Source organism: Scylla paramamosain, chromosome 27 (assembly GCF_035594125.1).
Source record: "Scylla paramamosain isolate STU-SP2022 chromosome 27, ASM3559412v1, whole genome shotgun sequence".
NCBI classification, from domain to species: Eukaryota; Metazoa; Arthropoda; class Malacostraca; order Decapoda; family Portunidae; genus Scylla; species Scylla paramamosain.
Window position 1 is genome coordinate 11689309 of NC_087177.1, and position 11937 is coordinate 11701245.

General features: G+C 38.8%; 2 protein-coding genes across 3 annotated transcripts; one reads left to right on the forward strand and one right to left on the reverse strand.

The window, feature by feature from the left end:
- Window positions 1-1801: 1801 nt before the first annotated feature.
- Window positions 1802-11730, reverse strand: LOC135114213 (large ribosomal subunit protein eL30-like). 2 transcript variants are annotated; one of them, XM_064029990.1, is made up of 5 exons: window positions 11633-11730; window positions 11479-11533; window positions 8464-8609; window positions 7279-7454; window positions 1802-3564 (listed from the first exon to the last, which is right to left on the reverse strand). In XM_064029990.1, exons 2-4 carry the CDS (start codon window positions 11497-11499, stop codon window positions 7286-7288), a joined length of 336 nt encoding a protein of 111 aa, XP_063886060.1. In that variant the 5' UTR covers window positions 11500-11533; window positions 11633-11730; the 3' UTR covers window positions 1802-3564; window positions 7279-7285. The 2 variants fall into 2 exon arrangements, with proteins under 2 accessions (XP_063886060.1, XP_063886059.1); XM_064029989.1 differs by lacking the exon at window positions 1802-3564 and adding an exon at window positions 6936-6981.
- Window positions 3071-6560, forward strand: LOC135114211 (large ribosomal subunit protein mL41-like). Its single transcript, XM_064029982.1, has 3 exons — window positions 3071-3242; window positions 4663-4763; window positions 6149-6560. The coding sequence occupies exons 1-3, from the start codon at window positions 3071-3073 to the stop codon at window positions 6368-6370; spliced, it is 495 nt and encodes a 164-aa protein (XP_063886052.1). The 3' UTR covers window positions 6371-6560.
- Window positions 11731-11937: the final 207 nt, after the last annotated feature.

Sequence of the window (11937 nt, forward strand, 5' to 3'; positions counted from 1 at the left end):
AGCTATTGTGGTTTTTCAAGAATTCTCTCTCTCTCTCTCTCTCTCTCTCTCTCTCTCTCTCTCTCTCTCTCTCTCTCTCTCTCTCTCTCTCTCTCTCTCTCTCTCTCTCTCTCTCTCTCTCTCTTTTTTTATTTAAACAGAAATTTACATCAGGCTTAAAACAACACGTTTTCTATGCTGTTATTTGAAAAGCCTATACTTAAATGTAAAGAAGAAAATATATACAAAAGCGAACTCATCCTACTATATATATATATATATATATATATATATACACATGATTAACACAGCACTAGTGTGGGAGTTTGTGTTTTACGCCACCTGTGTGCAGCCACTTTCACTTCCTGGAGTGTCATTGTCTGTGTATCACTCGTGGCTGCCGTAAACACATTCCACAGTCTGGAGGTTCTGGCTGTGTAAGAGCGCTGCTGCTGCCTCGAGTAAGATCGAGGCACTTGCACCAGCATGTCACTGGAGGGGGTGGTCTTGGACTCCCTCTGGACAGCTCGTGGTGGGAGCCTTAGCGAGCTGAGATGAGGGACCTCCAGAACCCGGGCCTTGTGCTGGACCACCAGCGCCGACACGTCCCGCCGATGTTCCAGCGACGTGACTCCGGTCTGCTCCTCCTGCTGCTGCTGCTGCTGCTGTCCGTCCATCCCCACCAAGCGCAGGGCACGTCGTTGCACAGCATCCAGTCTCTGCAAGTGGGTGGGGGCACTCGACATCCAGGACAAGGCACTGTACTCCATACTAGGCCGTATCTGAGCCTTGTACAGTGTGAGGATGCCCCGAGAGTCGAGGTTTCCTGACATCCGACGCAGTGCAGAGACTCGCTGGGAGACCTGGTGGGCAACAGCAGCAACATGGCGGTCAAAGCCACAGTCCACTGTCACTCCCAGCAACTTGACGTGTTCCTGGAGGGGAAGTATCTGGTCTCCGAAACTCAGACAGCCTGAGACGGCTGGGGAGGCAGCTGGGGACCGTGAGATGACCATGGCCTGCGTCTTTTCTGGAGCGAAGCTGACTTGCCACGCCTCTCCCCACTCCATCACCAGCCTGAGCTGCCTATTCAGCTCTCTAACGGCTCGCTGACTGTCGGAGCGGCAGTAGGAGCGGGGAGAGACTGCAGTCGTCGGCGTATGCAAGCAGAGTCGGTATTTGCCGCAGGTCATCGATGTATATGTTCCACAGGATCGGGCCCAACACTGAACCCTGTGGAACTGAGGCCTGTATAGGTAACGGTTGGGATGCCTCTCCATTGATGACTACTACTACTCTCTCTCTCTCTCTCTCTCTCTCTCTCTCTCTCTCTCTCTCTCTCTCTCTCTCTCTCTCTCTCTCTCTCTGGTGATAGTTAAATAAGCGTTCTGCATCAATAAAATAAAATAAAAAAATAAATAAAAAGCACCCACGAGAGCTCGAATCATCTCTGTGGCCTTTGAAAGTGAAAGCTGTGTTCATCCTGTGTTGACATTCTTCAGAGCACTGAAAATTTGTTTACACACACACACACACACACACACATAAATAGATAGATAGATAGAAGAGAGAGAGAGAGAGAGAGAGAGAGAGAGAGAGAGAGAGAGAGAGAGAGAGAGAGAGAGAGAGAGAGAGAGAACCACCACAACATCGTGGTCATATGGCGCCGAAGGGGAAGGCTCTTGGTCCACGCAGCCAGCCGACGGGCGTGCGAGTCGTCAAAAGATGAAAATCAAATATAGATACGCTGTTTTCATGGAATCACTCGTACGAAAAGAAAAAATGGAAATAACCAATCAATGATTATTCATGAGAAAAAAAGAATAATAATAAATTTTATGGATAACACAAATAATAGATAACATTTATAAATACGTAGTGGCACTGTTTGGCACTTAAAAAACTGATTATTAGGCACAGTATGACAAGAGGAGGACACAATAACTCACAATAATAAATGACACACAAGTAAAAACACAAATAATAACACACAAATAAACAATAAATAACCCAGTAAGATTCTATTATATCAATCGCAACAACCAAAATGGCTGGCTGATTTACAAATCTGAAATCTGAAAGCAGGAAGCCAATAGCAGCCCATAAGTTAAGGTGTTCTTCGAGAATGGGAGAGGAGGGTCACAGGGAGAGGTGAAGAAGCAGTTAATAATGCTATTAGCAAGAAAACGAATGTCGTCTGTTTAAGCGTATTTTTTTTTTGTCGCGTTCTGTGGTGAATGAAGTATACTTGCCCACAAGTACTTAACAAAACACAAATAAAAAGAAAGGCACGAGGAAGACGCTTCATTCATCACAAAACGTAAAATAAATAAATAAATAAATAAATAAATAAATACGCGAAAACAAACGTCTTGTTAATCCCCTGTAGTTTACCCCCCTCCCCGCCTGGTCCTGTATCCCCTGCCCTTCCATTTTTTAGGAACACTCTCCCTTATGGACTGCTATTGGCTTACTGTTGTCCAGATTTGATTGAGAATTTTCAGGCACTTCATTCAGTCAGGTTCGATTTGTTGTAATAATTTCTTATTTTGACCCTCACGATAAATATAACAATAGCGTTTTCCTGGCTTATTTATTCTTTATTTGTATGTTATCTATTATTTATGTTACTGCTTGCGTTTTAGTGTTTGTGCGTTATTCATTATTTCTCTTTCTTGATAATTTCTTAAGTACCAAACAATGCCATTATTCATTTATTCATAGTGTATTATTTATCACCTGTGTGTTTTTTATTATCTGTTACCTATTACTTACTTTATTCATTATATTTATTTATTATTTCTTTATCATATAATAGTTTTGCCCTTGAGGTGTGCATTTACGTAGGTGGGCTGCACAATACTCAATGGAAAGGGAGAATAGATATCATCAATAAATGGAAGTCTCCCAGAGAGGCTTGTGATCGGTATGTGCATCAACCAATTCATTCAAAAACAGGTACAAGAAACTAGAGGGTGATACTCAGAGAAGGGGCACCATTATGAGTGGAATCCGTGACAATTACTAAGTGCCGTGTGGAGCAGTCTCAGAAGAGGGACAGTCGCAGTACAGCCACAGGTAAACACTGAACATGGCTGGCTCGGCGGCGACTTCCATTATCCAGTGCCGGGGAATATCAACCTCAGCTGTTGCTCTGGGTAAAAGGAATTTCAGGAAGTTTATGGTATACGGTAAAAGAGGAACTAGGCTCTTCAAAAAGACTTCTTATCAACAACTAGATCCAGAAATTCAGAAGGAATTTGGTAAGTACTTGCGCGCTTATGTCACTGTTACCTGTAGTGATTTGGTTTGTTATTACGCATTCTCTATCGTGTTATGATTTTCAGAAAGATGTTGTGGTTAAGCAGATGTATCCTGGTGTGGGTGGCAGGGCTGGTGTATCCTGGTGTGGGTGGCAGGGCTGGTGTATTCCGGTGTGGGTGGCAGGATCGGTGTATCCTGATGTGGGTGACAGGGCTGCTGTGTCGTGGTGTGGGTGGTTGGGCCAGTGTATCCTGGTGTGGGTGGTTGGACTGGTGTAGATGGCTTGTTTGATGTTTCCTGGTGTAGGTAAACAGCTGTGGCCTGTTATGGATGAAGAAATTGTGTATTAATGTCCTCGTCTGTTCATTTGTGTCACTAGCATTTTCGACTCTGTGACATAAATGTAACTAAATGTGATGCTGTGTGGTTAACATTAAGGGTGTGGTAACATTTTGCATAAACATTAGTAATGCATATTAGAACAGTAAATTCCACCATCACCAATGGTACTACATGAAGTTAATGAAATCATAGGTTGGGAAGTTAAACTTTCAATGAAATTTGTTTCCTTTACCTGAACATTCTGAATTCCCACAGGGTCTGTATACATAAACATTTTTAACAAATTAAAGTACTTTTAGTTTTACTTCTACTGCTAAAAATTCCTTAAAAGTAATACATAATTATGCTTAAGACATAAAAGTCTTTAAGCACCTAGGAGTGGTGAGGGGAGGGCCTGCTCGCTGGAAAGTCCCCACACATTTTGCACATGTGTGAGAAGTCTCGCCTCTTGATTAGTGTGAGGTCTCGCCTCATGAATGGCTACTACCTTCTCATCAGCTAACTTAACGTAACCTAACCTAACCTTGCCTAACTTGACCAAATGTAACTTAACTAATCAAACCTAACCTGATTAACCTAGCCCAAATAACATGTTATAATAAATAAAAGACCATATCCAGTAATTTTGTACAAGGTAGTTAGGTTACAGCAAGTTGAGACAATTTTTCTGATGGATTACAAAGTTTTTTTTTTATTTATGTGTAATAGTTTCTTGCCAGTTTCATCTCTTTAGGAGTGAAGGTTTTACCCTCAACTAGTGACTCCCTGTGAGATAATTATAATCAGTAATTAATTTAACTTTAAATTCTGTCAGAAAAATAGTTTTATTCTGAAAATATTATCTTGTAACCAAAAATGAAGAAAGTATAGGCTTGCCACAACATCTGAACTTGTGCACGGCAGCACGTTGTCTTCCAACTTGTATTTATAATATTCTAGAACTGTTCTACAAAGTCCTGTAGTGGTCATATAGCAACTTGTATAATATTCTACAACTGCTCTGCAAAATCCTGTAGTGGTCACATACCCTGTAATGGTTTAAGTCCATTGACTCATAATAATATTCTTCATTTACAGACAGGGGCGTGAGGCCTATTGGTGTTACAGTCGGGAAAAAGTTTCATGTCATCAAGGAAATGATTCCAGAGTTAATTGTTCCAAATTTAGATGGCTTTAAGGTAAGTCTGTTATTTAAATACTATTATTAAATACTTTTCAAAAAAAAAATGCTGAGGTTATATAATTATATCAGTCATTTTGCTTATACATCACTTGTGTCATTGTAAGAACCTCCTACATACAGACTTCTATATCTTGAGATATACATTTCTTTGGTAAAAGGTTAAGTTTCCCTTAGATGTACATTTTTGTTCAGTAAATTTTATTTCATGTTGCTACTTGCTTTATAAGAAATCTCTTCAGTTGCACATTCTTGGTAAGTACCAAGTTCCAGCATCACTTGGTGAATCTCGATTTACTGCTAATTTTCACATTTCCAACATCTCTTGTAAATTTTTTTTTTTTCCCAAGCAATTTCTCTCTCTCTCTCTCTCTCTCTCTCTCTCTCTCTCTCTCTCAAAATTTCCAAAAAAGTACACCATTGATTGGAAGTGTATTAATGTAGACAGTAAAAATGAAAATATGTCCGTACCACTTAAAACTCCAAAATTACATAGATTAATTTCCTAGTATATGGAAATAACAATTTTAATTAAAAATGGGCAACTTGGGTGTCCTGGTGGCGAGAGTAATGCAGTTTACCTAAGCAAAATGTATATCTGACTGGCTTGTTGTGGTTGAAGTTAACAAACATGTAGTTGGACAACCAGTGAATTCCTGCTTCAGTGCCCATGCCATTACTCTACAAACCTGTGGCTTCCAGTATTTCTCTCCTTTTGCACCAGAGCAGTCCTGTTTTGGCAGTCCTGTTTTTGTTTTGGCATTTGATTACTTTGCCATGTTGCTCAGCTCCTGTTATGCTAATACCACCATGAAAATAACTATATCCATATATCATGATGTTACTGAGTATGTTGTACTATAGTCTTATTTTTTACCTTTTCATTGTCCAAATCACTAGATTTTAGACTTATATGCTGTATTTAAAATATTGATAATAGTATTACTAAATAATAATGAAAAATATTTTTGACCAACTTAAAATTATCCTTACAGGATATTTGAAAGTCAATGCAGAATTTTGAGTATCAGTGATCAATATTCTGTGCATCTGTATGCACATGAGATTTACAGAAACAATACCTTAGCTCATGTCATTAGGGGACTTGCAGTAGTGACATCTTTCACAAAACAATAACATTTTAGGGCAAAATCTAAGTATTATCACCTTTTGAGTGGAATATCACTTTCAAAATTGCAGTAACTAAACATGAGGTAATGCTTTACTGCTGTTGTGGTTGCTGTGACGAGTGGTTTTGTGTATGTACCATATTCACACGAGTATGTTTTACATTGTTTGGGCTCCTTACATCATATGACCTGCATTATCAAGATTTTTCTGTATTTGTCAAAGGATGATGTTTACATAATAATTTTCTTGCAGCTCAAGCCCTACGTTTCCTATCGAACACCAGATGTCATTCAGAGTGAGTTTGGGCCACAAGATTTATTCTATGCAGTTTACAGTGAAAAGATTGCCGAAGATTTCAAGAATGGTAAACTTGATGAAAATTGTAATTCACTTGAGCCATCAGATGAAGAGCAACTAACAGCAGAGGAAGCAAGCAAGAAGGCATTATCAATAGGTGCAGATCTACTTGCCTGAGGTCCCATTCTTCCAAATCTAGAGATGTAATTGTGACTGGCCATTAAGAAATCTCTAGTTTGTCTTTTCACATTGAAAGGGCAATGTTTTGAATACAGTAGCCACCAGGGTACAATTCTATATACATACCAGTGGTGCAAGCTAATCTCAGTTCTTTGTAAATATTTTCAATAAAATCATGAAGCTCTAACCAGAATTTCAATGTGCTTATCCACCTTACATTGTTTTGCAAGATATTCATCTTGCAGCAGTTTTTCTAAAGGTTCAGGATTTCATTCTTACACTATACCAAATTTCAACACACACATTCCAGTATATACCTTATTTGCACAGCCATAGCAGTCCAGTAAGTCAGCCATCAATAATCTGGTGGTTCATCATTGCACATGGTTCCACTCCTCACTTATACAGCAGTTCTTCAGTCACATTGCATATTCACCTTGTATTTTTTTGCCCAACCTTTGGTCTAATTCAGAGTTAATGAAAAATATTTTCCATGCAATATCTCAACCACTGAGGCTCTGACTAAAGATAATAATACTAAAGGGATAACCACAGACATAAGTACAAACACTTCTTTATTTTTAAACTCTTTGCTCCCATCACCATGCCTGGAAAGAAAGTGGCATATTAACTAATGAAGCAGGAAATTAACTCTTTCAACCTATGTAAATGAGAAAATGGACAAGTATCAATAGAAAACACTTTACCACTTTTTTTTTTTCACCCAAAATGGTTACTTTATGCTTGAGAACGACCATCCATTCAATCTAATGGAGTTCTCATGGGAAATACATTAATCAAATAAATACACATCAGGGTCATTTACAGTATCAGGTATTAAATTACAATCTGAGTTTTGTAATAAACAACACAAACACACACACAAAAAAAATATATATATGCACCTTGAGTCTATTCAGTGGGCATGGTACGGATGATGTCAGAGTCACCAGGATCAGTGATGGCCAGGGAGCACACCCTGAAGTATTTACCACATGCTGTTCCAAGCTCAATGTTGTTGCCAGAGTAGTGGTGCACTCCAGTTTTTGCCAACATGGCATAGTATTCAATCTCGGACTTCCTGCAAAGAAAGTCAACCACCACTAAGAAAAATACATGTGCTAATGTTAATAAATGAGAATGCATTTTATACTATGTAGGATACAAGAATACCGTTACATGAAAAAGATATTCAATGTTAATCTTAAGCACACATGCATGCGCACACACACCAAAGACCAAGAGAATAATAAGGCCTTGCTGTCACGGCTCATATAGTAATGTAGTAATGATTCAGATGCACAAGCTCTCACTAATCATCCTAGAGACTTGCTTCCTAAGGGCAATTTGCTCTTGCCTTCCTCCTGGAACCAGTTCATTTCACATCAAGTAAAGCTGGAGTAGCAACAAGATGGCAAAACCTTACCATGTGAAAAAATCATTCACTATTCTGATTTCTGAGAAATGGTGGTTGTGAATGTTCTTATACCAAAGAACTATTGGCTTCTGAGAGTGGAAGAGTAATGAAATTAAAAGGGAAATTGTATGTCAATTTGGATTTCCTGCTCTGAAATCATAGCTGTCCTCTACAGATGGGTACAGACTCATCACAATAGATCTTACAAACTGGTGGGGCAGTGAACATAATTCACCTTGCTCTCTAGACTGCACTAATGGAATTTGCTCACCAAAATAACTTCACATTCATCCACTTTTCTCATGCATATCCAAGCGATGATAGTTCTCATTAACATTTTATGACCACAATTAACATGAAGCTTCAAATTAGCAAAAGAAATAGATGTGAAGTATTAGCAACTTACGTGTTCTAAGAATGTAGAACCGAGACTCCGCAGACAATCACACTGCATAACAACTCCCAATGTGCCTCTAAATGAGAAGCACTTGCGTGTTGTTGTAACCCTGGACAGAGCTTACTAATCAAATTAAGACACTATGCAAGTTACAAAAGCTCTGTCCATTGCCATCTCAGTCAACCAGACATCACTAAGGCCATAAGGTCATGTGATGCAACAAGCTGTACCAAGATGGTGGGATTGGCCATGTGAGGGTCTACTTCTCAGTCTCACCTGAGAGATGGAGTGTTGTTGGCAATAATGACAAGCTTTGCCTTGCCAGCACGCAGGCACTTCAGCGTCTGTCGGTATCCCAGGACATACTTGCCAGACTTCATCACCAGGGCCAACCGAGAGTTGATGCTCTCAATAGCCTTTTTCTGTAAATTTCATGTTTTATTAAGAACCACTCTTTACTATGAACACAAGCTCAGTAGTCCCTTCAGGAACTGTCAGATTCATTAAAAGAACACTTCAAGAACTGCCAGATTTAACAGAACATGAAGGCCCGAACCTATTTTCTCTTGCCACCCAAATGAGACCAAAGAACACTAGTCCTTTGGTCTGGCGTAGGTGGCGCATGCTAACTTCTTAAGAATGAACAGCCAGATCTGTATTTTGTAAGTGAAATCAAACCTACCAAAGCAGGCTTTATCCTATTCCCAAAACCCGGACACTTCCCCAGTGTTAGGTGAATGTCCTGATGTCTCAAGCTGTGATAGTCACCATGTTCTTGACCTTACTCTTGCTGGCTGCTGCTAGCATTCCATGATAGTATAATGGGAGGAGTCAGTATGATGACATGAATGTGAAGCCAACACGCTACTGGTCTGCTGTCGCCCCTATTCACCTTAAACCCGAAACATTACCAGCTGAGCATTGAAAGTATAGGGAAATGCTAGTGTACTGCTCCTTATTTCTTTCTTTTTTTTTTTTTTTTTTTTTTTTTTTTTTGCTGCTGCTTCCAGGCCTCCCACCATATCTGTGACCACAAAAGACAGCAATAGTGGTGGTGTGCTGTGCCACCAGGATTTTGATGATAAATTATACATACAAATCAGATCATAGTTTTTTCAACTTGAGTGAGAGGTGGGAAGCTGTTTCTGGGGCAGACATATGGGTGGACGAGATCATGTCCACATGTACATGTGTACATATATGGAGTAGTAGTAAACTGTGTATCAGGTGCAAGATGGCCTGAAGGTTGATTTTTCTTGTATACTATCCCTTAACTCAGACTGATCTCAAATATAATATATATTTGCATACTGCTTGTTGAATTTATGTGAAATTATATGAAATTTAATTATCGCTCTCTCTCTCTTGCTTCTCTGGAACTGACTGCTCTTTCTTATTTTTCACCCTCCCTGTCTGTCATGTGATATACAATAGTTCTCTCTCTCTGCCATGTGATATTAGGCTTTAGAGCTCTTATTTGGAATTATGTGTGATGTTACTGTATACTTAAAAGGTATCAAATTATTTAATTTGTTTTACTGTTTGTGCCTTATCATGCAATAAACAATGAAAACAATCTTTTAATACCATTTCTCCTGGAACTGCCTGTGTATGTTTTGATAATGTGGTTATTTGGCATAAATACTACTGATAATAGGTCTACATATTTAGCAAACTATACTGTACTTTTCGTATCTCAAACCATCAATTCTTTATATTTTTTGACTAGTGTGCAAAAAGAAAGTGGTAAATTCCTTAACTCAACAAGAGCTCACAATGTTTTGGATGTATCTGCTAATCATAAGCTCCACCCACTGGTTTCACTAGTCTTAATGAGAGCAGGACAGGAGGCCAAATCCTGTATATTAAATTTCCGGTTTTATTATAGTTTAAGCCATTACACACTACATGGTAATAACCTACCTCATTTTGTTCTTCTCACTATTCACATCATTTCTAATGATTACACTACTTGTCGGAAATTAATAATAACGCCACAATAGGCCTGGGAATGCACAGCGCTCTCAACTTTTTCTAAGTCCACAGGTAAACATAAATGGTGTATTGTTGCCTGAACTTCAGTTGTTAGGTTAGGTTAGGTTAGGGTTTTATTATAGTTTAAGCCATTACACACTACGTGGTAATAACCTACTTCATTTTGTTCTCACTATTCACATCATTTCTAATGATTACACTACTTGTCGGAAATTAATAATAACGCCGTGGGCAGTGGGTAGAGATTGGGGACATTGGCTTAAACTATAAATTTACCAAATTTCCTTGATTCTAACCTAAACCTAAGCCAACTAAACTAGTATGAAATAAAGCCGCAGTAGTGGTGGGAAGCTTCCTATTTAAATTTTTGGTGGCTAGTAGCATTATGATACTCAGAATATGGCTCTATTTGATGTGAAGTATTGCCGCTGTTGTACGGGCAAGAAAATAAAATACCGATTTCCGTCGGTTTTATATTAATCTGTTTTTCGTTTTTACCACAAAATTTTAGTTTCTGACGTGGGGGCGGGAGGCGGAAATAAAAACTAATGATTTGCGAGAGAGAGAGAGAGAGAGAGAGAGAGAGAGAGAGAGAGAGAGAGAGAGAGAGAGAGAGAGAGAGAGAGAGAGAGAGAGAGAGAATGCGGATTTATTCAAAGCAGCCATCCTCCCCCCCCCAAAAAAAAAAAATAAAATAAAATAAATAAACAAATAAAAATATAAATAAATAAAATAAGAAATAATTAATAAAATCGTTCGGAAAAGACTGGTGCAAGAGTAAAATTTTACCCTATAAATGTTCCGAGTGTCCGGCTCACCACCACCCCCACATCTCGTGCACCACACATTCTCAAGGACTTCTTGATGCGAGCCGGTAACAATACTTTTTTTTTTTTTCATTCACTTAGCATACCTAATTACATCTGAAGGTTTAAGTGGCTCGACATAAGTGAAAAATCTGGCAAGGCATCGAAAATTATACAAGAAATTTAATATAAAGAAAAAAAAAAAAAACACACACAGCAGGACCCAGGAAAGAATAATTGTCAACACAATACTCATCAACTTCAGCCTTCTAACTTCTGAACAAATATGCTTCTCAGACCATAAACTGCATACACAGTGAAAGGCGCAGCAATGCAAAAAATACTAAACTAAACCTAACCTAGCCCTCGAATGGAAATGCTGATGTTACTTTAATATCATCTATATCTACTATGATTCACTGGAGTGCCCAGGGTGTCCAGTTCGCCACCAGCCTCCTTACCCCACCACGTGCACCACATGGATACTCACGGATTTCTTGGTAGGAGCCATGGTGCCTGTTTTTGTTTCCTCCGAGGATCTGAAACTGTACACACAATTATTAGTACCAGTGTGGATGGACTTAAACCGAATATAAAGCAAAGCAAGAGGCAAAGTTAACGGAGTCCACAAAACACCTCCTCACCCTGCGGCGGCTGAGTGCGCAAAGGAGAGATGGTGGGGAACGTTAAGGTAACATGCGTGTATACTGGACGTCGGAAAATATATACCTAGTCACTTGAAGATAAAAATTATATGCATTTTTCATTATTAACCTTAAAATATGTGGTGGTAATATACAAAAAATATTATTTTATTCAATTTAATTTTTGTGCATTTATTCAATCTTTCCCCTGTAAGTTCAACTGGATTTCTTTGGAATATAGTATTTATAAAAACACAAGAAAATAAAATCAAAGAAAAAAATAAAATAAGAATATTAGTGAAATA

What these genes read in the sequence shown, in the direction of transcription:
- LOC135114211 (XM_064029982.1), top strand. Translation starts at nt 3,071, where the DNA reads ATGGCTGGCTCGGCGGCGACTTCCATTATCCAGTGCCGGGGAATATCA. An exon ending in AGAAATTCAGAAGGAATTTG is followed by an intron (nt 3,243 to 4,662) that starts GTAAGTACTTGC and finishes CTTCATTTACAG; the next exon opens with ACAGGGGCGTGAGGCCTATT. An exon ending in CAAATTTAGATGGCTTTAAG is followed by an intron (nt 4,764 to 6,148) that starts GTAAGTCTGTTA and finishes ATTTTCTTGCAG; the next exon opens with CTCAAGCCCTACGTTTCCTA.
- LOC135114213 (XM_064029990.1), bottom strand. Translation starts at nt 11,499, where the DNA reads ATGGCTCCTACCAAGAAATCC. An exon ending in TGGCTCCTACCAAGAAATCC is followed by an intron (nt 8,610 to 11,478) that starts GTGAGTATCCAT and finishes TGAAATTTACAG; the next exon opens with AAAAAGGCTATTGAGAGCAT. An exon ending in AACAACACTCCATCTCTCAG is followed by an intron (nt 7,455 to 8,463) that starts GTGAGACTGAGA and finishes CTTTCTTTGCAG; the next exon opens with GAAGTCCGAGATTGAATACT.